The following is a 26,305-nucleotide window of genomic DNA, read 5'->3' as shown; positions in this document are numbered from 1 at the left end:
CCCAGGGAGAACCACACCAAGACATATTATAATCAAAATGTCAAAAATTAAGGATAAAGAGAGAATCTTAAAAGCAGCAAGAGAGAAGAAGAGAATTACATACAAAGGGGTCCTAATAACACTCTCAGTTGATTTCTCAAAAGAAACTGCAGGCAAGAGGGGCCTTGCAAGAAATTGATTCAAAGGAATGAAAAGCAAAAACCTACAACCACGATTACTCTATCCAGTGGAGCTGTCATTCAGGATAGAAGGGCAGAGAAAGTGTTTCCAGGACAAAGTAAAACTGATGGAGTTTGTTAGATGCAAACCACTGTTATATGAGATGTTAAAGGGACTTGTTTAGAAGAAGGAGGATCAAAACTATGAACATTAAAATGAAAACTGTATTACAACAACCAACAGCAGAAGCTAGGGAATTGAAACAAAGGCAAACTAAGTAGGCAACAAGAGGGGAAAAAGAATTATAGGTATGGGGAACATCATGGGGGGAAGTCAAGAGGGAGGGGGAAGGGGAAAAAGGAAGGGAGATGATGCAGGAATTAAGAAGCATAGTAGGAGGGAGTGGAATAGACAGGAAGATGTTGAGAAGAACTATACACACAACCAATGGGCATGGACTAAGGAGGGGACAACTGAGGGGGGGAGCAGGAGGGAAAGAAATTGGGACAACTGTAACAGCATAATCAATAATAAAAACAATCTCTAAAAAGAATAAAGAATGATATTAAGATAAAAAAAATTTAAATTATGAATTCTATGAAACATCTAAGAAAGAAGTTATACCAATTACCTTGTTCTTCTAAAACACAAAAAGGAGGGAATAACTCCCAATCCCTTTTATGATGCCAGCATAATCCTGATCCCAGAAAATGAAAATAAAATTATAAAACTGAAAATTGTATAAAGCACAAAGACCAGAAAGGAAGAGATAAATCCTTCATGAACATAGACTAAAAATAATTTTAAAAAACATTAGTGAATTTTTACAACTCTTTGTGAATCTATCATCATCTCAAAAAAATTAGTGAATTGAATTGAGGGCTACATAAAAAGAATAGGAAATACAGCATGACCAAGTAGAGCTTACCCCAGAAATTCAAACTTGGTTAAATGATTTTTAAAATTAATTAATTAATTTCATCTATATCTATTTATTTTTTCTTTTTCATTTATTTTTTTTCCATCACCACTTATTCACTCGATACCTTTTTCACCTTCACATATCGCCTCACCTCTGTAATCACCACACTGTTGTTGTCATGAGTTCTTTCTCTTGGCTCAATCTCTCCCTCCTCACAGCCACTCCCAGAACTGTCAGCCTGCTCTCTACCTTTGAGTCTGTCACTATATTACTTATTAGTTCATTTTGTTCATTAGATTCCACATGAGTGAAATCACACGTTACTCCCCTTTCCGTAACTGGCTTATCTTACTTAGTATAAAGTTCTCCAGATCTCTCCATGCTGTTGCAAAGAAGAAAATTTTCTTCTTTTTCATGGTCAAGTAGTAGTCCATTGTGTAAATGGCTGTTTAACCCACTCACTTACTAATGGACATTTGGGCTGCTTGCAAAGCCTGGCTATTGCAAACAATGCTGTAATGAACATAGAGGGGTACATATATTCTGTCAAATTAGTGTTTAAGATTTCTTCAAGTAAATTCCCCAAAATGAAATTACAGGGTCATAAGGCAGTTCCATTTGTAGTTTTTTGAGGTAATTCCATACTGCTTTCCACAGTGGCTGCACCAGTCTGCATTCCCACCAACAGTACATGAGGGTTCCCTTTTCTCCACATCCTCACCAATGCTTCCTGTGTGTTGATTTATTGGTGACAGTCATTCTGACAGGTGTGATGTGATATGTCATTGTGATTTTAATTTGCATCTCTCTGACTAGTAATGTTGAGCATCTTTTCATATGTCCATTGGCCATCTTTACATCCTCTTTGGGAAAGTGTCTATTCAGGTCTTTGGACTGTTTTTAAAATTGCATATTTTTTTTGGTGTTCAGTTTTATAAATTCCTTATAAATTTTGGATATAAACCTTTATCAGATGTATCAGCAAATATGTTCTCCCATTCAGTGGGTTGCCTTTTCATTTTGTTGATGGTTTACTTGCTGTGCATTAAAATACTATAGTTGATGTAGTCCTATCGGGTTTTTTTTCTTTTGTTTCCCTTGCCAGAGGAGATATATCAAAAACAAACATAGGTAAGAGAAATGCCCGAGATTTCACTGTCTATATTTTCTTCTAGAATTAATGGTTTTGAGACTAATATTTAAAAATCTTTATTCCATTTGAGTTTATTTCTGCATGTATCTGTCCAATTTTCCCAACACCATTTATTTAATAGACTATTTTTAGCCCATTGTATGTTTTTGCCTTTGTCAAGTATTAATTGACTATAAAGTTGTGGGTTTATTTCTGGACTCTATTTGGTTCCATTAATCCATATTTCAGTTTTTAGGCTAGTACCATGCTGTTTTAAGTACTATGGCCTTGTAAGTATTGTTCGATATTAGGTAGCATGATTCTTCCAACTCTGTTCTTCTTTCTCAAGATTGCTGTTGTTATTCAGGGTCTTTTGTGGTTCCACATACATTTTTAAAAAATTTGTTGTAGTTCTGTGAAATATGCCATTGGTATCTTAATAGGAAGTACAGTGAATCTGTAGAATGTGTTGGGTAGTATGGACATTTTAATGATGTTAATTCTTCCTATCCACGAACACTGTATATGCTTCCATGTATTAGTATCCTCTTCAATTTCTTTCTTCAGTGTCTTATAATTTTCAGTAAAGGTCTTTTAAATTCTTGGTTAAATTTATTCCCAGGTATTTTGTTCTTTTTCAAGCAATTGTGAATAGGATGGTTTTCTTGATATAATTTCAATCTTCTTGAATTTATTGAGACTTGTTTCATTTCCTAAACATGTGATCTGTTCTAGAAAATGTTCCATGTGCACTTGAAAAGAATGTATATTCTGCCTCTTTGGGGTGAAATGCTCTGAAGATATCAATTAAATCCATTTTATTGAGTGTGCCACTTAAGGCCACAGTCTCCTGCTGATTTTCTGTCTGGAAGATCTATCCATTGATGATATTTTTGTTTGTTTGCTTGTTTGTTTTTTAGGTATGGAAGATGATTTACTTAGCTTTGTGAGACTTTTTTTCACAATAATATATATCCTTAGCACAGGAAGACCCTTTTAAATTTTCATAAATTGCCTTAACAAGGAATATTTAGGTTGATTTTATGAAGCTTTCAGACATTAAGTTTGAGAAAGTTGAAGTGGTTACCAGGATTTGCATACAACATCACAATCAAAACAGTAATATAAAAGAACAAGACTTTAACAACCCTAAAAACATAAGAAATTGAAATTTCTAGTCAAACATTTCTACCTATGCTATATTCATTTTTATCTGTTTTATACTGACATTATTTTTCTAAAAACAGGTTACAAATAATCTTTTGTGCTAACTTCCCAGTCTTAATACCACAAAATCACTGGTTTTACTTTTATTTTTACCTATATTTTTATCGTTTAGAGTAGGATGTGCTTATTAAGCCAGTTATACCCCAGTAACTTTGTGAATGAAAAAAATATTAAGAGAATTAAGAATAATGGAGCCATTATTTAACTGATCTGCATCCAATTTCAGGAAAATCACATCCAAAAAGCAGCAATTCTGCCTGATAAACGCATGTTTAAACAGAAAGAAAAGTTAAAGTACGGAAAACCTATAATGGGTTACTAGACATTCTGTGCTTTAAATAGTTCAACATTGGTAATACAGTAGTCCCTCTCTATATCGCAATTCACTTATCGTGGCCTCACTGTATGGCGGAATTTTAAAAAATATTATATTTATTTGTCATGGATTTTTGCTATATCGCGGGATTTTGCGGTACTGTATACATATTTATATGTGTAATATTTATTATTTTAATGATTTTTGCCTAAAATTTTTCAAAAAATATATAAAAATATATAATACACGATTGTAACGTTAGAAGAACATTAAATCAAAATAAAATACTGCACAGTTCACAGTATGCTCTTTTTTTGCCAACGAACACATACATTATGCTGAAAACAAGATGTACGCTACAGCTCATTTGCCTACATGAGATTGTACACGGCACACGACTGGCTGATTGATGGAAGGCGACCAACCAGAGCATTGTTTTGTGTATCCTGGGCGCTGATTGGCTTGGTACACGTAGCATCAGTCTGTCTGCTATCCCGCACTGTGCACATACGTTCAGCATCTTGCCTTGTCCACTTCACTCCTACCTCCGATCGCTGTGTGTAGCTTTGCTCTGTGGTGTTGTGTTTTGTGAAATTTTTCTTAAAAGACTGAATTTATTGCAAGCCCTATGATGCCACCCAAACGTTCTGCATCTTCTAAGGATTCTGGCAGTGAACCCAAGCGCCAGAAGAAGATGCTTACCATAAAAGAGAAAGTGGAACATCTCAACATGTTGAAGGAAGGGAGAAGCTATGGATCTGTTGGCCGCCATTATGGGATCAACGAGTCTACAGTTCACTGTACAAAGAAGGATGAGAAGAATATCAGGTCTACGGCATCAGTGACTTTCAACAAAACAGGAAAGAGGGTGCTTACTTCCCGCAATAAGATCATTGTGAAGATGGAGTCTGCATTAGCTGTGTGGATAAATGATTGCAGAAAAAAGAATATCTCGCTGGATACGAACACCATCCAGACGAAGGCCAAGCAACTGTATGATCGTTTAGCAGCAAAAAGGGATGATCACGATGGTGATGAGAATGAAGAATAGGATGACAATGACGATGCTGAAGCAGGACCTTTGAGTGCTTCTCCACCAGACCAACCCCATTCAGTGCCAGCAAGGGCTGGTTTGACAAATTTCAGAAACGCTTTGGACTCAAGAGCGTTTCTCTGCACAGAGAGGCTGCCTCTGCAGATAAAGCCGGAGCCCAGGAGTACGTAAACAACACGTTCAAAGACATCATTGAGGAAGGACTAAAAGCCTGAACAAGTTTCCAACATGGATGAAACAGGCTTATTCTGGAAACGGATGCTGTCTCACACTTTCATTATAAAGGAAGAAGCAAAAGCCCCTGATTTCAAGGTCCAAAAAGACAGGGTAACTTTAATCATGTGTGGAAACGCTGCGGGCTTTATGATAAAGCCAGGGCTTATGTATAAGTCCAAGAACCCAAGGGCCCTAAAAAACAAAAATAAGAATGTGTTTCCTGTGTGCTGGATGCACAACCCTAAGACTTGGATCACGAAACTCCTCATGACTGATAGATTTCATCAATGTTTTATCCCGGACATTAAGATTTATCTGGCAGAGAAAGGCCTTGATTTCAAAGTGCTTCTGATAATGGGCAATGCTGGAGGCCATGCTGTCAACCAGACGTATGATGGCGTCCTGATAGACTTCTTGCTGCTGAACACCACATCGCTCATTCAGCCAATGGATCAAGGCATTATTTGCGCTTTTAAGGTGCTCTACAGCAGAAATGCCCTGCAAAACCTCGTTGAAGCTATGGACTCGTATGAAGACTTCTCGCTAAAGGCGTACTGGCCTGAGTACACAATTGCATCATGTCTCCAAAATATTCAAAAGGCCATAAAGGAGATGAAGAGTGAATGTCAGCTGGAAAAAATTGTGGCCAGAAGTGGTCCATGATTACAAGGGATTCTCTCCAGATGAAATCCATCACTCTGCAATGGATAAGGCCATGAAGCTGGCAAAAATACTGGGAGGAGAGGGCTTCAGTGACATGACTACCAAAGACGCAAATACCCTGATCGATGTGCACTCTCAACTGTTGATGGACGAAGACCTGAAGGAGCTAAGTCAGCAAGTGAAGAAGAGAATAGGAACAAGATGAATAATTGGTTGAAGAAGAGGAGGAGATTGGCCTAACAGTTGATCATCTTGCAATGATGGTCAGAATGGCCAAAGAACTTCAACGAGTGGCTGAAGAATGGGACCCCATATGGTTCGTTCGTTGCAGTTTGCAAATTCAATCGACAGTGCCATGTCAGTTTACAAAAACATTCTCAATCAGAAGGAGAAGCAGCGCCAGCAACTCCCCATAACTATGTTCATCACTTGAACGAAGAGATCGGTTACGCCTATGCCTTTAGCGGAAGTAGAAGTTACAGACGAGGCCGAAGATACTACTGCACCACCTGAAGAAGCGCCTGATGAAGTGGTGCCTTTAGAAGAGCTGCAATGCTCTTCTTTGCTGTGCAGTACATTCATCTTATCTTCATCACCTTCATCGTCATCAGTACTGCACAGCTAATTCATCATCTTCATCATTCAAGTTGTAGTATACTTCACTGGTGAGTACACATGTAAAATTTCACAGTACTATATACGTATGTTGTTAAAGTTACGTAGGTTTAAGAGTGTAGAATATGTTTAAGAACATAAGTAGTGTTTATAAAAGCATGGAAAAGGTTAATAAGGGAGTGGGAAAGGTTAATAAGGGACCGGGAACAGTTTATAAGTGTGTGGGAAGGGTTTATAAAGCCTTAAAATATATATAAATACTAAAATAAATGTAGATTCCTACTTTGCGGATTTTCACTTATCACTGGGGGGGTCTAGAATGCAATGCCCATGATAAGTGAGGGGATACTGTACTTGACAATCAAGAGTAAATTAATAGGCTAACATTTTAAAATGTGTACTTTAATAAGTATAAAGTATATTAACAATTAGGTAAGCTTCTGGAGAAGCTGACCAAGATACATAAATTATGAGATATAAGTATACATCTAAATTTTCTATATAGTTTTTTTGTTTGTTTGTTTGTTTACAGATTATTAAAGTTCATTAATGTACAATTTCTCATTTGTCATTTTGGAAGTTCTGTATTGTAAAGATTATTCTTCTGTCTGATAACAAACAGCAGCCAGTGTCAGTGATTATTCTGGACATCCATGTTGGATAAATTCGATTTCTTCTTGAGACATAGGTTTCCTTCTATATTTCTGAGGTAATGTTTTTATTATTTCTGCAGTGTCTGGCAGACCCTGATTCATCAGCCAATCTGGCGACTTACTTCCTTTAAAATGTTGTGAAACTGAAGAAGAGTGAGATGGTAGTCCTGCTGATTTCAAAACTCCTGATACATTGGGTTTAGGATGGTCTCTTCTGTTAAGGAACCTTATTAATGCAGTATGTGGCTTGACTACCTGAATTGGTGGGGCAAGGGTGCAGCCAGTTCTCCGGCCATTCTCAAGTCCTTGAAGGGACATACTGGTTCAATGCAGGTTTGCTTGCTTTCCCTCCCTGCTACTGCCCTCCCTTCTGATTGGTTGATCCCCACTGATGTTAATGGGGTGTTAAAATCCACTACTATAACTTGTATTAGTGTCAATCCCTCCATTTATTTCCAAAAATATATACTATACATCGTTAGGTGCTCTTATGTTGGGTACACAATTGTTTACAAAGTTATAGCCTCTTCTCGGATTCTTCCCTTTATCATTATGCAGTGTCCTTCTTTGTCTCTTACTATAGCCTTGATTTTAAAGTCTATTGTGTCAGTTACAAGTATTGCCTCACCTACTATATATATATATTTTTTCATTTTCATTTGCATGAAATATCTTTTTCAATCACTTCACTTTTGGTCTGTGTGTATGTTTCTTTCTGAGATGGGTCTCTTGAAGACAGCATATACAAGTTCTGTAAGAAAAAGTCCAGCCACCGATAATGAGAATGGTTTGTGCAACATTGATGTAACATCAGAGCCAGGAGGGTGACTGGAATGCACATGTGTTAGCAATCACAACTTCACTGTACTTGTCAGTGAGGGTGCTAGATGATGTTGACTGAGCATGTCTATGTGTGACTGTCCCATTCGAAATGACTGAGCGAGTAGAGCAACATTAAGCTTCAACATTCCTCCATGGAAACTATATGGATGATTCAGAAGGCAGCAGCTACTGGCAACTGGTGATGGGCAACTTCATCACAACAATGTGCCTGCTCATGCATCACGTCTTATGCAGTTTTTTAAAAAGATTTTATCTATCTACCTACCTACCTACCTAGAAAATGAGAGGAAAGAAGGAAGTGAGGAAGAAAAACATATATAGGCTGTCTCTTGCACACCCCCCACTGGGGACCCAGCCCAAAATCCAGGCATGTGCCCTGACTGGGAATCAAACCAGCAAATTTTTAGTTTGCAAGCCGGTACTCAATCCACTGAGCCACACCAGCCAGGGCTCGTGCAGTTTTTTGGCAAAACATCAAATCACCCAGGTGACAAAGCCCCTCTATAGTTCAGATTTGGTACCCTGAACTTCTGGCTTTTCTCAAAAACTAAAATCAACTTTGAAAGGGAAGAGATTTCAGACCGTTGATGAGGTTTAGGAAAATACGACAGGGCAGCTGATGGCAACTGGGAGAACTGTGTGAGGTTCCAAGGTGTCTACTTTGAAGGGGACTAAGGCATCATTGTCCTATGTACACTGGTTTTTGTATCTTGTATTTTTTTCAATAAAAGTCTTTATTTTTCATATTACATGGCTCAATATCTTCTGGACAGACCTTGTATATTGGTCTTTATTTTCTTATTCATTCAGCTACCTTATGTCTTTTTTTCCTTTAAATAATTTATTTGTCTATTTATTTTATTTTTAGAGAGAGGGAAAAGGAGAAAGAGAGGGAGAGAAACATCACTGTGTGGTTGCCTCTCACATGCGTCCCCAACTGGGGACCTGACGTGCAACCTAGTCATGTGCCCTGACTGGGAATCAAACCAGCGACACTTGGCTCGCGGGCCAATGCTCAATCCACTGAGCCACAGCAGCCAGGGCTTACCCTATGTCTTTTGATTGGACCATTTAAGCAAGTTACACTTAAAGTGATTATTGATAGGTATGTATTTATGCCATTTTATTTTTTAACTATTTTCCTCTCTGTTTCTTTCTTCCTTTTTTTTCTTTTTCTTCTTCTTCTTTTTAAAGCAAGTCCTTTAACATTTCTTGTAATACTGGTGGTGATAAGCTCCTTTAGCTTTTTCTTGTCTGGGAATATCTATTTCTCATTCAATTTTAAGCGGTAGCCTTGCTATGTAAAAAGTAGCCTTGGCTGTAGATCCTTGTTTTCATCACTTTGAATATTTAATGCCTCTCCCTTCTGTCCTGAAATTCTTGTATTGAGAAATCAGCAGATAGTCTTATGGGAGCTCCCCTCTAGGTAAACTAACTGCTTTTCTCTTGAAGCTTTTAAGATTCTCTCCTTGTCTTTAAGCTTTGCCATTTTAATAGTCTTTTTTTTATTTTTCATTTTTATTTTTATTTTTTAAGAGAGCAGGGTAGGGAGGAACAGAGAAACATCAATGTATGGTTGCCTCTCACATGCCCCTAACTGGAGACCCAGCCCGCAACCCAGGCACGCACCCTGACTGGGAACCAAACCGACAACCTCTTGGTTCACAGTCGGGCACTCAGTCCACTGAGCCACAACAGGCTCTTAATAATTTTTTTAGATTTTATTTATTTATATTTTTAGAGGGGAAGTGAAGGAGAAAGAGAGGGAAAGAAACATCGATGTGCGAGAGAGACAACCATCAGCTGCCTCTCCCACACCCTGACCTGGGGACTTGGCCCATAACTCAGGTATGTGCCCTGACTGGGAATTGAACTGGCAACCTTTCTATTTGTAGGCTGGCACTCAATTCACCAAGTCACACTAGCCAGGGCTAAGCTTTTCCATTTTAGTTATGATGTGCCTTGGTGTGGGCCTCTATGGATCCATCCTGTTTGGGACCATTTGTGCTTCCTGGACTTATGTGTCTTTTTCCTTACCCAGTGAGGGAAGTCTTCAGTCATTATTTCTTCAAATAGGTTCTCAATCCCTTGCTTTTCTCTTCTCCTTCTAGTATCCCTGTGGTGCAGATTTGTTATACTTCATGTTGTCCTGAAGGTCCCTTAAACTACCCTCAAATTCTTTTTTTGTTTTAGCTGCTCTGATTTTGTGTCTTTTTCTACCTTGTGTTCCAAATTGCTGATTTGAACTTCTGCTTCACCTAACCTACTGTTTATTCCTTCCAGTGTATTCTTTATTTTAGATATTGCATTCTTCATTTCCAATTAGTCCTTTTTAATGGCTTCTATGTCCTTTTTCATGCTGTTGAGCATCCTTTACAGCCATTACTTTGAACTTTGTATCTGATAAATTGCTTGCTTTCATTTCATTTAGCTCTTCTTCTGGAAAATTCTTTTTCTTTCATTTGGGGCCTGTTCTTTTGTCTCCCCATTTCGGCTGCCTCTTCGTGTTTGTTTCTATGTATTAGGTAGATGTGCTATAACTTCCAGTCTTGTTACAGCGGACTTATGCAGTAGGTGTTCACTGGAACCTACTGAGGCAGTCTTCCTGATCAACTGAGCTGTGTCCTTTAGGAGTGTCCCTTGCGCATGTTAAGTGGGTCTTCCTGTTGTAATTGAGCCTTGAGTGCTCTTGGCCCATTCATGTATGGGATCGACTCGCTGGCTGGCTGTGAGGCTCAACCACCTACACAGTGTACAAGCTGCTGTGCAGGTGCTGATCACACACAAAGCAAGACCTCCCTGTGAATATGATGCTTGTGAAACTTATTGGATCCTGTTCTGCATTTGTTGATTCTGGGCCCCTTCAGAGATACTCTGGTGCAAAGCTATGTCAGACATAGACTGTGACTGGCCTTGGACACCTATTTGGAATTATCAGTGAGCCACAGCTCATGGCTGCCTCTGCTGGGCCTGGGTACGTGCAGAAAGGACCAAACTAAATACCAAGGTCAGCTTTTATCAGCACCGGTGAATCAGCAAAAGTCTCAAAGCATCCAGAGATCTGCCTCTGCCTGCAAACTGCCTGTCAGATTAAGTCATTGAAAGACCCTCTAGCTGTACTCCTCCGCAGGCTTAAGCTCCACAGGTGGGGTGAGAGGGATTCCAGATGGTGGAGTTATTGCTTCTTCCAAGCTGTTGCTACATGGAGGGGAGTGCTCTGTCTCAATGTGGCTTCTTCTGTAAGTCCTTAGTTATAAGGCTTCTCTCCAGCTAGTCTTCAGTTGGTTATTAAGTATGATTTTTTTCTAAAATTTAGTTGTAAATTCCAGTTTGGTCCTGGGATGAGTTTACTGTAGCTTTCACCTACTCTGCCATCATCTTGGATCGCTCACATTTTTTTCTTTTTGGAACCAATGTATTTCATCACATCAGAATAAGAAGAAAGAAAAACCTTATGATCATTTTAACACAGAAAAGGCATTTAATGGAAGTTAACACCCATTATAGAAATTTTTAGCAAATTAGGAATAAAAAGCAATCTAATGAAGATCATCTATGAAAACCCTACACTAATTTTGCACTTAAATGACGAAATATTAAAGGATTTCCCCTTTAGCTTGCCAAGAAAGGCAAGGATGGCTACTCTCAGCACTTTCATTCGACATTATACTTATGATCCTAGCCAGTTCATCATGTTAAGAAAAAGAAGTGGTCTAAATACCAGAAAAGAAGGACTAAAACTGTCTTTATACACAGATTACATGATTGTTAAATAGAAAACCTTAAGAAATCTACAAAACAATGATTATAACTTTAATATAGTAACAGGATGTAAGATAAGTATAAAAAATCAACCATATTTGTGTATACTAGCAAATACTAGAATATCAAAGGCACTCAGTGGAAAAAATAACAAAATTATACTACCTGGCCTTAAGACTTACTATAAAACTGTATTAATCATGACTATGTGGTATTGGCCTAAGGATACGCAAATAAATCAATGGAATAGAATATAGAGCCTTAATGAACAAACTGAAGTAACAAAATAGAGACAGACTCATAGAGAGCAAGCTGACAGCTCTGGGGTGGGGGGCTGAAGGGAGCGGAGGGATCGAGCAAAGAAGAAAAAGAGCTCATGGACAATAGTTTGGTGACTTGTGGGTGTTGGCGGGGGGTGGTGAAGGTGGAAGAGGGTACAGGGGGATAAATAGTAATGGGAAAAAATAAAAAATGAACTATTGAAAAAAAAGAATAGAAAGCCTAGAAAAAGTACACATATTTAAGTCACTTGGTTTTTGACAAAAGGCACCAAAGCAACCCAATGAGAACTGGAAGGCATTTCCAACATGTGATGAAACCACTTGCTATCCATACAAAAAAAAAAAAATTCAATCTGTAATGTAGACTATACATAAACATTAATTTAAAATGGACCTTAGATCTAATGTGAAAACAAAAATTGGGTAGCTTCAAAAGGAAAACAAAAGATTATCTTCATGATCTAAGGGTAGACAAAAGTTTCTAGACAAAACACAGAAAGCAGAAACCATAAAAGAAAGGTATACATCATTTTACAAAGGACCTGTATACAGAACATATAAGAAGTATTACAGGTCACTAATAGAAAACAACACAATTGGGGGGAGGGGGGGGACAAAAACAGGCCAAAAATTTGAATGGTTTATAAAGGAAAATATAATAACTAAAAATACATGAAAAAGTACTCAACATCAATAGTATTGAGGGAAATGGGAATTAAAGCTACAATGAGATATCACTACTTACATCCATCATGACTAAAATTAAAATGACAACACTAAACAATTGGAGAATGAGGATAAACTGGTACTCTTATACTGTTGTATAAAACAGTACAACCACTTTGGAAAACAAATCTATATGATATGCAAAAACATGGATGAATCTCAAAAACACTATGCTAAATTGAAAGAAGCTTTACACAAAAAAGTATGTATTGTATATTTCCATTTATATAAAGTTCTAGATGAGGCAAAACTATCTTTTATTAAAATAATCAGAACGATAGTTGTCTCCAGAAGGAGGTGGAGGTGAGACAGACTGTGAATGGGCATAAGGTAACGCTCAAAAATGATGAAGACATTATTGTATATCTTAAGAGGGGTATAGACATTTGCCAAATAACACAAAATTATACACTTAAGATAAATGCATATGACTATAGGCAAATTTTATTTCAAAATATAAACACTAAATTTAATTTATGACTGATATTGAAATGTTTAGGGAGTAAAGGTTATCGATGCCTCAAACTTTCTTTAAAGTGTATTTAAAAAGTTGACTGATTAATAAATGTATATAGAGATATATATTTGATAAAGCAATAGAGTAACTTTACTTAAGTTTGAAAAGTTTTTTAAAATGCTGGGGCAGGGGACAATGAGGAAGATCTTTATGTATTAATAGGAAGACAGCTCCAAGATACAGTGCTGTATGTTTTACAAATTTCACAATTTATAGAAAACACAATAAATACCATTCTAAGCTATGTCAATTACTACAATACTATATGACCCAGGTATCTTCTACTGTAATACCACTCAAATAACTTATACAGCTAAAACAAACAAACAAACAAACAAACAAACAGAAAAATAAAAACGCCCTGAATGAGGTAGCTCAGTGGATTCAGTGCCAGTCTGGGAACTGAAAAACAAAAACAAAAAAAAACCCTAAAGATAATTAAAGTTAAATTTAAAAACCCTGAAATTTTCAACCTTAGAAATGCCTTTTTTTTTTTGTCTTCACCCAAAGATATTTTTTAATTGCTTTTTTTGAGACAGGAAAGGATAAAGAGAGAAAGAGAAAGATAGACATTGATGTAAGAAACGTCGACTGGCTGTTTCCTGTATGGGCCCCAAATGGGAACTGAACCCACAACCCAAGTATGTGAGTGACTAGGAATTGAACACACAATCCTCTAGTGCATGGGACAACGAATCAACCAACTGAGCCACAGAGCCAGGGCTAGAAATACTATTTTAAAAATATTTTAGCATTAAGTATAAAATTTGTTTAAAATAACAATTCTCAGCTAGAAATTACATCAAAATATATTTCCAATTAACCTGTAGTTCTACTTAGCACTACTGTGAAGATACTATAAGTAGCTTAGATTTATTACTATTTCATTAAATTTTGATTTTCAGATTTTCTATAATAGTACTTAGCATAATTAAATTCATCCTACCAATGACATATCAATTTTTTAAAATAGTAAATAAAAATTTAATTAAAATTGATTTCCATTTTTTAATTCTTATAGTGAATTGAGTCATATTCTATGCTTTTTTAGGTAATAAAATAACTTTAGTGACTAATGAGAATCTCAAGTAGAGATTCTAAAAGGAAAACATTTTCCAATGGGTACTGGAAATATTAGGGGTAATCTTTTGTAAAATATGTGATTGTCTAACCACTATCCTGTATATCTGAAACAAGTACAAAATATTGAATGTAAACTATAATTGAAAAATAAAATAAGTCCTGGCAAGGAGGTTCAGTTCAGAAGCACGTTGTCCCATATACCAAAAGGCTATGGATTTGATCCCTGGTTGGGGCAAGTACAAGAGGCAACTGGATCAATGCTTCTCTCTCATATTGATATTTCTCTCTTTCTCTCAAAGCAATAAATAATATATCCTTAAGTGAGGATTTTTAAAAAATAAACAAAGAAAAAAGAACGAAACATTTTTTCTATCTAAAAAATAAGGTTAACTTTTTTTGATCACAAAAGAAATAATAAGAGCCCTGGCTGATGTAGCTCAGTGGATTGAGCGCTGGCCTATGAACCAAGAAATAATAAAAAAATTAAAACTGAGACAGAGTTTCTAATAATCAAAGGCTGCAAAACCTAACAGAATTAGAAAATAGGGCACTTTGAATATCTATATATGACACATCAAAATTTTTAAGAAGAGACTTACGGCCAAGATGGAGGCGTAAACAGACATGCTGCATCTCTCTCCACAACTAAGAGGGAATACAGCTACCTCAAAACTAGAAACAATGAGAATTTTCAGAAAATCAAACTTCATGGAAGTCCAGTAAACAAAGACATAAAGAAGAAATACTCATCCAGACAGGCAAGAGGGGCAGAGAGGATGCAGCCGTGGTGGTGGCAGCAGCGGTGGCAACGGCAGGCCAGTGGAAAGCACAGTTAAACTTTTTAAAAAGTCAGGACGGACACGTGGGGAGCGTTCCCAGCTCCTCACCAGATCACGCAGCTCATGGTCCCAGCAGCAGGGAAAATCAAGCCTCACTGCTTCTGACTGTGCAAACTAGTGGGGGTTGGGGAGGAGGCAAAAACAGCCAGTCTCTCAGCAGAGTCTGCTTGTTTGAAAGGCCCCCACGGTCCTAGAACGTCCACAGATCCAACCACTCTGGGAACAACAGCCAGGGAAACAGCTAGAGAGGTACCAGTCCCATACGGAAGTGGAAGGAGTGCCTGGAAAAGGGGCCAGCGCTGGGCAAGCGGCATTGTTCCTTATCAGACTCCTCCCCCACATACAGCGCCACAACTAAGTGAAACAGGTTCCCCTGTACTGATGAATCCCTAAGGCTCCACCCCTTACAACTTAACAGGAGCGACAGCTCTACCTAGACACAGAGGCAAACACCCACAGGAGACTTCTGGCCAAGATGAAGGCCTAGACTGACATGCTCTGTCTTCTTCCACAACTAAGAAGGAATACAACCACCACAAATCCAGAAATAACCAGAAGTTCCAGAAAATAAAACTACATGGAAGTCCAACATATGAGATTATAAAGAAGAGGTGCTCATCCAGCCTGATAGGAGGGGCAAAGCCGGGGCGGAGAGGTCAAGCTGTGCTGGCGGCAGCGGGACGTCAGTAAGCACAGACACTTGTATTTAAGGGGAGGTAAGAAGCGCCTGGGGAGCACCCCTGGCTGCACACCAGATCTGTCAGCTTGCGATTCCTACGCTGGGGAAGGTAGACCCTGATTGCCTTGGACTGTGAGGACCGGAGAGGGTAGGGATGGACAAGGAGGCTCCCGGTCTCTCAGTGGAGAGTGAACAGCAGGAATCCGTCTTGGACCCCCACCCCCACAGAAAACGCCACAGCAAGGTGAGAAGGGTCACCTGGTTGTGATGAGTGCACGAGGCTCTGCCCCCTGTAACATACGAGGTGTGACAGCCCAGCCCAGGAAGCAAAGGTAAACACAAAACTGTCAGAATGGCACAGATCATGACAGAGATCCCAGTGATACAGCTGACCAGACAGCAAATATCTAATCTAACGGCTCAGTGGATAGGAAATCTTTCTGAGGCACTGTTCAGAGCTTTGGTTATAAAAATGCTTACAGACCTAACAGCAGATCTTAAACAAGACAGGGAAGGAATGAAGGCTAGTCCTGCTGAAATGAATGAAAACACATATGAAACAAGTAGTGAGGGAAAGAAAACCAGGGATCAAATCAGCAATTGGAACATAGGGAAGGAACAAACAGTCAACCAGTGCAGAAAGAGGAAATAAAAAGTGAGCAAAATGAGGGGAGGCTCAGACCTATGGGACAGCTATAAGTGGGCCAACGTCTGAATCAGGGTTGCCAGAAGGTGAAGAAGAACTAGAAACTGAAAAATTATGTGAAAAAATAATGAAGCAGAACTTCCCTAACTTGGGGAAGGAAACAGACTTACAGGTCCAGGAAGCACAGAGAGTTCCAAAAATACTGGACCCAGGGACAACCACACCAAGACACATTATAATCAAAATGTTAAAAATTAAGGATAAAGAGGAATCTTAAAAGCAGCAACAGAGAAGACAATTACGTACAAAGGGTTCCCAATTAGACTATCAGCTGATTTCTCAAAAGAAACTGTGCAGGCAAGAAGGGACTGGCAAGAAATATTCAAAGTAATGAAAATCAAAAACCTACAACCACGATTACTCTATCCAGCAAAGATGTCATTCAGAATAGACGGGCAGAGAAAATGCTTCCAGGACAAAGTAAAACTGAAGGAGTTCATCACATCCAAACCACTGTTATATGAAATGTTAAAGGGACTTCTTTAGGAAAAAGAGGATCAAAACTATGAAAATTAAAATGAAAACTGTATCACACTAACCAACAAAAGCTAGGGAACTGAAACAAAAGCAAACTAAGCAGGCAATGAGAGTGGGAAAAGAATTATAGGTATGGGGAACATTATGGGGAGAGGTCAGCAGGGAGGGGAAAGCGGGTAAAGGGAGGGAGATGGTACAGGAATTAAGAAGCATAGTAGGAGGGAGTGAAGTAGACAAGAAGATGCTGAGAAGAACTACGTGCACAACCAATGGGCATGGACTAAGGGGGGGGGAACATCTGGAAGGAGCGGATGGGTGGTGGAGAACAAAGGGAAAAGAAATTGGGACAACTGTAACAGCATCATCAATAAAGAATATTAGAAAAAATTTTAAGAATTTTAAACATGTGATTCTTAAAAAACTTACCCTTTTTGCTTCAAAGGTAATTCAAGTTTAAATATGGTAGCATCATTAACAACTGCTTTATATGCCTGCAAATAATTTAAAATAAAATATAAATATTGTTTTGATATTTAAAATATAGTGTTACAATTCCAAAAATACGTAAAAATATAAATTAATTTTTATTTTTAATGGTGCATCTGGCCTAATAGGATTTTTTAAGTCAATGACTTTTACATCCTTTTTGTCGTTTTATGATTATCATTATTTTCAAGTAGGGTCTTAATGCTACCTGACATCCACACCATTTTCTCTTGTCTATACATTACCCTGAGTAACATTTTCATACTATTACTTTCCTCTTCAAACCTCCAATATTTCTTCCTCCATATACACTCTGCTGATGATGTAAGCTTCCTATTCCACTACTTCTCTCTCTTTAAGCTAAACTCCTGGAGGAACTATCTAACCCCTTTTCTCCAATTTCTTTATTTCGTTCTTATTAGAAAATATTCTAACCAGGCTTTCACACCACTACTCTACCCAACTGTTCGGTCAAAGTCATTCACAACCTCCCTGTTGCTGAAGATAACAGCTTAATCCCCATCTTATTTGGACCTTTCTGGAGTATTTTAAAACAGCAGATCATGCCTTCTTCCTCAAAGTGCTTTTTCTACTGTTTTCTAGCACAACATACTTTCCTGGTCATACCACTCATTGTCCTCTCCCCTCATGAAAGATGGTTTCTTGTTTTTCTGATATCTAAATTTAGAATGCACCAGGCTAGTTCTTGGATCTCATTTCTATCCTCACTCATTATGCTGGTGACCATGGGGAGGGTCAGTACTTTAAATACCATCCACATGCTGAAGCTCCCAAATTTATTTTTTCCAGGCCCCTTCCATCCCTTAAACTCTGGGTTTGACATTGCCACATGGATGTTTAATAAACATTTCAAAGTTAACTTGTCTAGAACTGAGTTCCTAATCTCTCTACAACCACCTCTCCCAAATGCACTTCTTCCAGTCTTCCCCATCTCAGCAAGAATATGCTTGTAATTGGTCAGAACAAAAATCTGAGCGCCATCCTGGAATGATCTCTATCACATTCCACATCTGATTCATTACCAAATCTTGTATAGTCTATTTTCTTAATGTAATCAGAATTCAACCACTTTTGACTACCTCTACCCACTACTGTTCTGGGCCAAGCTTTCATCATTACTTAATTGAACTACTTAAATAGGCTCTTAACTGATATTCTTGCTTCTTATCTTGCCTCCCTTTATTCTTTTTGCAGCAACCAGGTGATCCTGTTAAAATATAAGTCAGGTCCTGTTATTCTGTTCAAAAGCTTATGACGACATTCCAAACCCTGCTCAGACTAAAAACCATAGCTCAGAGTCTTACATGACTTGGCTTCCTGTTTCCTCTTTTGACTTTATTTTCTACTATTCTCCCCACCACTCACTCAAGCCACTCTGGCCAAAACGACCTCTTTCTCCTAGGTTCTCGGAACCCCACTGATGTAGTCCTGCCTTAGAGCCTTTGCATCCTGCTCTCCCCTCTGGCTGGAAGATTCTTCCCTCCAGTAGTCACATGACTTATTCCTAATCACCCTCAATCTGATTCAAATGCCACCTCAAAGAAGCCTTTGCAGGCCATTTAACTTAGTATTTCAAACCACCTCATTAACGCCATACTCCCTTAACACCTCTCCTACTCTATATCTAACTCCTATCTATCTATCTATTTATCTATCTATCTATCTATCTCAAAAAATGGATGAGAGCAAAAAGCTACTGGAGGAAGCTGATTTCTTTTTAGAGTCACAGAAAAAAAAATAACTTGGGAAGTAAAGAAATGTAGTCAAGAAGGGGAAAAATCGACAGTAATTTCTAGTAATAGCTTTGTGATATTTAAGAAGACACAACTGTAAGGACAATACTAAGTTTTATTATCATTAACCTCTTCTAGTGAGGATGGAAGAGGAGGTGTGGGAAGCAAGGATAAATGTGACACAACTCTCACAGGAGCGCTATGGAAGGACAGAGAAATCAAGTCTGCTTCGGATAGGATAGAGGAAGCACAGTATTAAGGAAGTTTCAGATGTATACTTTAAGGTAGGTCATAAAGGAAGTATGAGTAGGAGTTCGATAATCAGTAATATTAAAAAACAGAAAACATTATTTGAAAAACGAGAAAGCAATTTTCTGGCTAAATTCTAGTTCACAAGTGTAAGAACATAGAATAAACCAAATATATTGAACATGGGGGTCCTCAATTGATGAAAAAAAATCACAGTTCCTAGGTTTGTAGTTTGTATCTTAATAACATAATAATGGCAGGTTCTTATAAGTAAATTATGATATATTATAGGCAAACTAAGGATAAATTAAAATCCTTTCTGTTAACCATAAACAGAATCATCTATATTCTTTTCTGCACTTTGCTTTTATTCAGTAAATAATATATCTTTCCAAATCTAAAAAAAAGTAAATAATAACATTTATTTATAACATTGTATAATACACAGAAATATATACCTTATCTCTTGCAGTAAGAAATCGTGGATCATCTTGAAAAGCTTCTTTGACGAGTTTACTAAATCTATTAAATAGTGTAAGTAACTGCTCGACATATTTTTCAGAGTCCTAAAAATAAAAATTTTTTATATTCAAGTTTTTAAAAAGAAAATAGAAAAGTGAGAAAATATAAACATAATTTTAATAAAATTTTAATTTAGGAAATTTTCTGAAAAATTGTTTCCTTAAAATTAAAAGGTGTTCTAATGTCACTGTTTGCTATCAGTTACTATTTTAAATACCCAAACTTCCATTTAAAAAATAAACTTGATTTATTCCTATCATTGCCATTGAGGAAAACTTACAGTAGTAATAGTTTCAGCAGCTGCTACCATATCTGCCAGGCCAGCACTAATGATATGTTCCTCCAAGTCTTTCAACATTGGCTCTATCCCATTAGGAACTTTGTCCATCAATGAAAACATTAAGTGTAATTCTGAAAGGATACAACACACTCATGTAATCATTTCAACCAATAGAATATACTGTTTCTTTGATTTGCATCATGGGTCTAGAATGCCTATGATAGTTAAAAGAGTGGAGAAATACTAGTTTGAAGTGGACAGTATCCTGTGGGCACAATTAGTTCAAGAGTTGTTATAATAAATACTATAACTTCCTAATCCATCTTGTCAGTCCAACAAAATTTATTTCTAAAAGAAACTCTAATTAAAAGTGATCACACTGAGGGGGCCAAAATGGGGTTGGAGGGGGAATATCTATAATAGTGTCAACAATAAAAAAAAATTTTTTTTAAGGATCTCATACTGCAAAACTCAACTATCTTAAAGGGTGAGTCATTTGACTGTCAACACAGAATATTTTTTTATTCTAAGAAATACAAAATGTATATAGAACGTTAGTACATTTTATGAAGTAGATATATTAAACACACAATCATATCAATAAGTGGTAAAAAATCATGTCATCAGATTATTCAGAGTAATTACTACAGAATAAAATTATATTAAGAGATAATGTAAAGCTGCATTCATACAGAATTTTTCAGCATTCAAAAGCATTTTCTCATGTCATACCATTTGACCTTCACAAAAATCTTACCTCACAGAACTGGTTACTACTAAATATATCCTTATGAAGAGAGTCCAAAATGGATCAGATATATCTCTACTTAGCCTGGCATACAGAAATTCAAGTATTTCATTTATGGCAATGAGCAACCTTGCTTTTCACTATAAAATTATTTCTAAAAAGTGTATGAACTTAAGTGAATTGAAGTACATACCTTAAATGCAACTAGAAATTAAATGGGACCTTGCAATTATACACAATAAAATATGGAAAGGAATACATCAAAATGTTAGAAGTGGTTCTCTCTGGGTAGCAGGGATATCAGTAATTTATATGGTATTGTTTAAATTACTTAAATATATCTTTAAGTAATCAAAAAAATACTTCTGAAATATTAAATTATAAAGTACTTTTTGGGACAGGGATGAAGACTAACATGGAGTATTTTATTACTTTCTAAAACTATTTTCTGCAAGGTTCCACATAAAAGTCATATACCTAATTCTATCCTATACCATATGTTTACCATTTAAATTAGCCTTTAAAAGTAGAATCCTACTTCGGAGAACAAATTGAAATACACACATGCATTCATGCACATACTGATATCTAAGGGGTGGGGGGGAATGTTTAACATATGTTTATAACCTTCTTTATAGTGCTTCTAACTGTGTTAAATATTTTATCACTTTCTTTAAGCATAGTTTACTTTAACAAATATACTTATGTAAAAAAGAATGATCTAAGAGCAATTTATTAAAAGTGATCTGCCTCAAAGATACCCTCTTAATAGTGGTATTTTACCTACTTTCAGTTTCATTTCGCTTGATCATGCCTTGGCACTCTGCTAAGATAGTCTCTTTAAAGGATGTCACCAGAGCATTTACACAGCATTCCATCAGCTGAAATATATCAAAAATTGGTCAAGGCTATTGTAAGCACAAACTTATTCCACTTTGTTTTACTTTATAGCTCCATAAGACTATATTTTTCAATAACAGGAAAATGTTAAGCATACTAAAAGATTTTACTTACCTTTATCACAGTACAATTCCTTTTAAGGAAAAGGCTATAGAACTTAGGTTCTCTTTAGAAATTTTAACACGTCTCCAAAGGAGGGGAGAGAAAAAATAACATACATACAAAACAAAATGAAAAAATAAACTCAGAAAAACTCTTCTGAAGAGAACCCATGTTGGAATTAAGATTCTAAAATTCTATAAAACTATTCATACATTCATTTAATAAACCATCATTTGATGCTTATTATTTACAGGCTCCAAAGAAGTGTTTAGGAGACTAAGAATAAGATATTTAGAGGAGATAACTAATTAAGGGTGAGGAGGGAGGCTAACATAAATTAATAAATATGACTCAGTTAATTGGCAACACACACACACAACCCCCCAAAACCAAAGCAATTAAAGGAACTGCATACTTCTTTCTGGGGAAGTTAAAAAGGTCTCTTCCATAAGATGGAATTTAAATTGAATCTTGAATAATAAGTACAAGCCCTAAATGAATCAAGTATTCTAGGAATAATAAGCTAAATGTGGTAGGGAAGAGACAGACAGTAGAAGAGAAAGCTAGAAAGACAGGCTGGAATCAGATTATGAATGAAAAATCTATGCTTGGGATTTTATTCTATATATATTTAGACGGAGGACACATATAAAAACCTTCTGTTTCCCCAAAATCATTTAAAAAGGATCAGTCTAATGGCAGCAAGGTAGGTGATACTGAGTGGTAGTGGGGTACTGGCAAATGAGGCTGTTGGAATATTTCAAGTAAGATGGCAAGGGTTTAGTGTTCTATGTGGCCCTCAGGAAAATCCACCTATCCCATCACTGATCCCTTGTACCATATAACTATTTATTATTTTTGCAAGTATCAAATAAATTAGGTGGACTGTTAGTACTAAAGCAAGGTACACTGGGCTGATCTATCTCTTCTGAAACACAGACAATCTATCTATATTAAGAAAGGAAATTATATTATATGTGCCTTAAAAGTTCTTTGTTAAAGATTTCTCCTAGAATTAACATAATGTTGATAATTACTAAAGTTTAATTTAGGTAATAGAGAGTCATTATAATATTCTTTCTATTTGTAAATATATTTAAAAATTTCCATAATAAAACATTTTTTTCAAGTTCTTCTTTGAGAATTGTGCTAACAACTTTAAAATCTATGTTTGTCAACTTCTGTTCTATGAAAAACAATATACATGCAAAGTATCTGAGAAAGTTCTGTCCCACCAACTGCTGACTAACCTCGGTCTATGCCATTCTATATGTGGAAAAAGCACAACTAAACACTCCCACCTTCAGCAGCAAAACCAGACTAAGAACAGATAAAATTAACTATATATAACTAATGGAGAAGAAATAGAAAGTACAACTGAAATAAACTCCAAGTTCCAGTGACTTCATCTCTTTTTTCTATATCATTAAAATTTTTTACATTTGAAAGAGGACATAGAAAGGGTCCATAGGAATATGAAAAAATGTTCAACATCACTAGCATCAGAGAGATACAAAATTAAACCACAATGAGATACCACCTCACACTGGCCAGAATGGCCATCATTAACAAATCAACAAACAACAAGTGCTGGTGAGGATGTGGAGAAAAGGGAACCCTACTGCACTGTTGGTCGGAATGCAGACTGGTGCAGACACTGTGGAATACAGTATGGAATTTCCTCAACAAATTAAAAATGGAACTGCCTTTTGCCCCAGTGATTCCACTGCTGGGAATATACCCTAAGCATCCCAAAACATCAATTCAAAAGAACTGATGCACCCTATGTTCACAGCAGCACTATTTATAATTGCAAAGTGCTGGAAATAGCCTAAGTGTCCATCAGTAAATGAGTGGATTAAAAAACTGTGATATGTTTACACAATAGAATACTACGCAGCAGGAAGAAAAAATTCCTATCTTTTGCAACAGCATGGTTGGAACTGGAGACTATTATGCTAAGTGAAATAAGCCAGTCAGTGAAAAACAAATACCATATGATCTCACTTATAAGAGGAATCTAATGAACCAAATAAACGAACTAGAAAAACAGAAACAGAGACATGGAAACATGGAACAGACTGACAGCTGCCAGAGGTGAGGGAGGACCAGGGATAATGATGGAAAGAAGGGGAATGGATCAAAGAATATTTATGAATGACCCATGGACAAGGACAATGGCATGGGGATTGACTATGGGAGTAGGGAGTGGGCTGAGCAGAGGAGGGAAAGGGAAAAATTGGGACAATTGTAATAGAATAACAATAATAAAAAAAGAAAAAGGCAATTACAGAAAAAATTTTTTTATAAATCTATTTTTTTTTAAATATGTTATTTATTTATTTTTAGAGAGAGGGGAAGGGAGGGTCAAAGAGAGGGAGAGAAACATCAATGTGTAGTTGCCTCTTGTGCGGCCCCAGCCGAGGACCTGGTCCACACCCAAGCACATGCCCTGACTGGGAATCGAACTGGCGACCATTTGGTTCACAGGCTGACGCTCAATCCTCTGAGCCTCACCAGCTAGGGAAGAAAAAAATTTTTACACTTGAACATATTCCAGTTCAGTACTAGTCCAAATTTTGCAGATTCCAAAAATCCAGATGAGTGTTTTTCTAACTATTGTTGTGCAACTGGTGTATTTGCAAATGAACATAATACACAATATGAAATGTATTTCTTATTGTGTGTTACAGTGAGGATCAAAAGGAGAGGTCAAATGGACAAAATAATTGAAGGGCTTAATTGACAAAATAATTGGAAGTAAACCGAGCAGAATTTGGTTAACTGCTTAGATGAAAAGACTTGAGGAAAGAAAAGGTTGATGAAGCAGTTCCTAGGTTGGGAGTTTAAACAAATTATAGTAACTGGTATGTTTTACTGTGTACCAAGTATTGTGCTAAATGGTTTACGTACATTACCTCATTTAACCCACATGAAATTATGAAGCAGATACTTAACATATGAGGAAACAAGCTTAGACAGGTAAAGTAACTTGTAAATGCTGTACAGTTACTTTATAAGGTCTTGAGCTATAATATAAGGTCAGGCGAGTGACTCCACAGCCTACAACTTCTGTTACTACATTAAAGGAGTAAGTATATACTTAGTAATGAATACATGCTCAGAACTGAGTTAAAGGTTGTGAGGAATAGAAAGGTATAAAACTTGGTTTCTATCCTCAATGATTTTACAATCCAGTTGGGAAACAGAACTAACTACATATCTAGAAATGTGTACCTACTTCATATATAACAGAGGTATATGAAAAGAAGTTTAGACTCACTAATAAAGCAAAGTAGTGGAAATAAATCCATCATTACTACTCTATAAACTTCATAAGGACAGAGATAGTTCTGTCCATATTATGTATTTATTCATGGTTTCATACATAGTTGGTGTTTGGTAAAATAACACAACAAAGCAGACTACAATATGCTACTAAATAGAAACAATAAATAAGTACAGTGGGAAATCAAGTAAGAGAAAATTGATGAAAGCTAGAGAATTTGGAGCAACTTCATTGCACAATGGGCTAAAAGGATTCTGATGGATTTAATAGGCAGAAAAAGTAAGAAAGGTTGTAAATAAAACATTTAAAAAAGAAGTAAAATGTTATTCAGAAATGAATCAAAGAAAAAATTAATAGAATGATATATATGAATGAGGAAATATTCCTTATTGGAGTAGAATGACTTTTTCAGGACAGTATTAAGTTAGAAAAATAAGTTAGGGCCAAATTATGAAGGATCTTGAAAATCAGAGAGTGGAAATGGTACAATGGTTTTTGAATAAAGAAGTAAAATAATGAAAGTGATATTTATAAAAGATTAGCATGAACACACAAAAGAAGAAATACAAATGGTCCATAATATGAATAAAGGTGCCTAACTAAGCCTCATTGATAATTTTCCACATGGACATAAAAAGAAATCTATCATATTGGGAGATTAGCAAAATCAATACACTGACAAAACCCAGATCAGCAAAGAGAAGCAGGCACACTGTTGATGGGAGTGAAAATTACTATAACATTTCTGAAGAGCAGTTGGGTGTTATGGAGCAATTTGTAAAAGGTGCATACTCTTTGCTTTGGCAATCACATTTCAAGGAAGTTTTATTTCAAGAGAATGCCACATGTGAGAAATATGTATGCATAAAGATGTTAAAAAGATATAGACATATAAGGATGTTCCAGAAAGCATTATTTGTAAGAAATAAACAATAATAATAAGAATTAAAATGCCCATTAGAGGACTGGTTAGGTAACAATATAATATCTATATGATAAAATATATACAGGTATTAAGAAATAATGTTGAAATACAGAAGGGTTTAGAGTAAAAATGCATGATGTCATAAATTTCTTTTAAAATGCTAAAGGACAGAAAGAGAAA

The 26,305-nt window shown here is 36.5% G+C and overlaps 1 protein-coding gene and 1 non-coding gene across 2 annotated transcripts in view; both read right to left on the bottom strand.

Moving 5' to 3' along the window:
• The window catches only part of CUL5 (cullin 5), a 121,192-nt gene that overhangs the window by 19,339 nt on the left and 75,548 nt on the right, over positions 1–26,305 (bottom strand). Inside the window, exons 8-11 of the mRNA XM_090265883.1 lie at positions 21,697–21,790; positions 20,162–20,292; positions 19,818–19,925; positions 17,297–17,361 (exon numbers count right to left, since the gene is read on the bottom strand). Coding sequence (XP_090122009.1) covers positions 17,297–17,361; positions 19,818–19,925; positions 20,162–20,292; positions 21,697–21,790 — 398 coding nt within the window. The remainder of the gene's footprint in view (positions 1–17,296; positions 17,362–19,817; positions 19,926–20,161; positions 20,293–21,696; positions 21,791–26,305) is intronic.
• Positions 17,277–17,347, bottom strand: LOC150018833 (small nucleolar RNA SNORD36). Its single transcript, XR_016509361.1, has one exon. It is a non-coding gene; the product is annotated as a small nucleolar RNA SNORD36 (small nucleolar RNA).

Source organism: Furipterus horrens, unplaced genomic scaffold (assembly GCF_987537825.1).
Source record: "Furipterus horrens unplaced genomic scaffold, mFurHor1.1.pri manual_scaffold_2, whole genome shotgun sequence".
NCBI classification, from domain to species: Eukaryota; Metazoa; Chordata; class Mammalia; order Chiroptera; family Furipteridae; genus Furipterus; species Furipterus horrens.
Note: the sequence above shows the minus strand (reverse complement) of the source record. Positions and strands in the feature narration are given on the sequence as shown.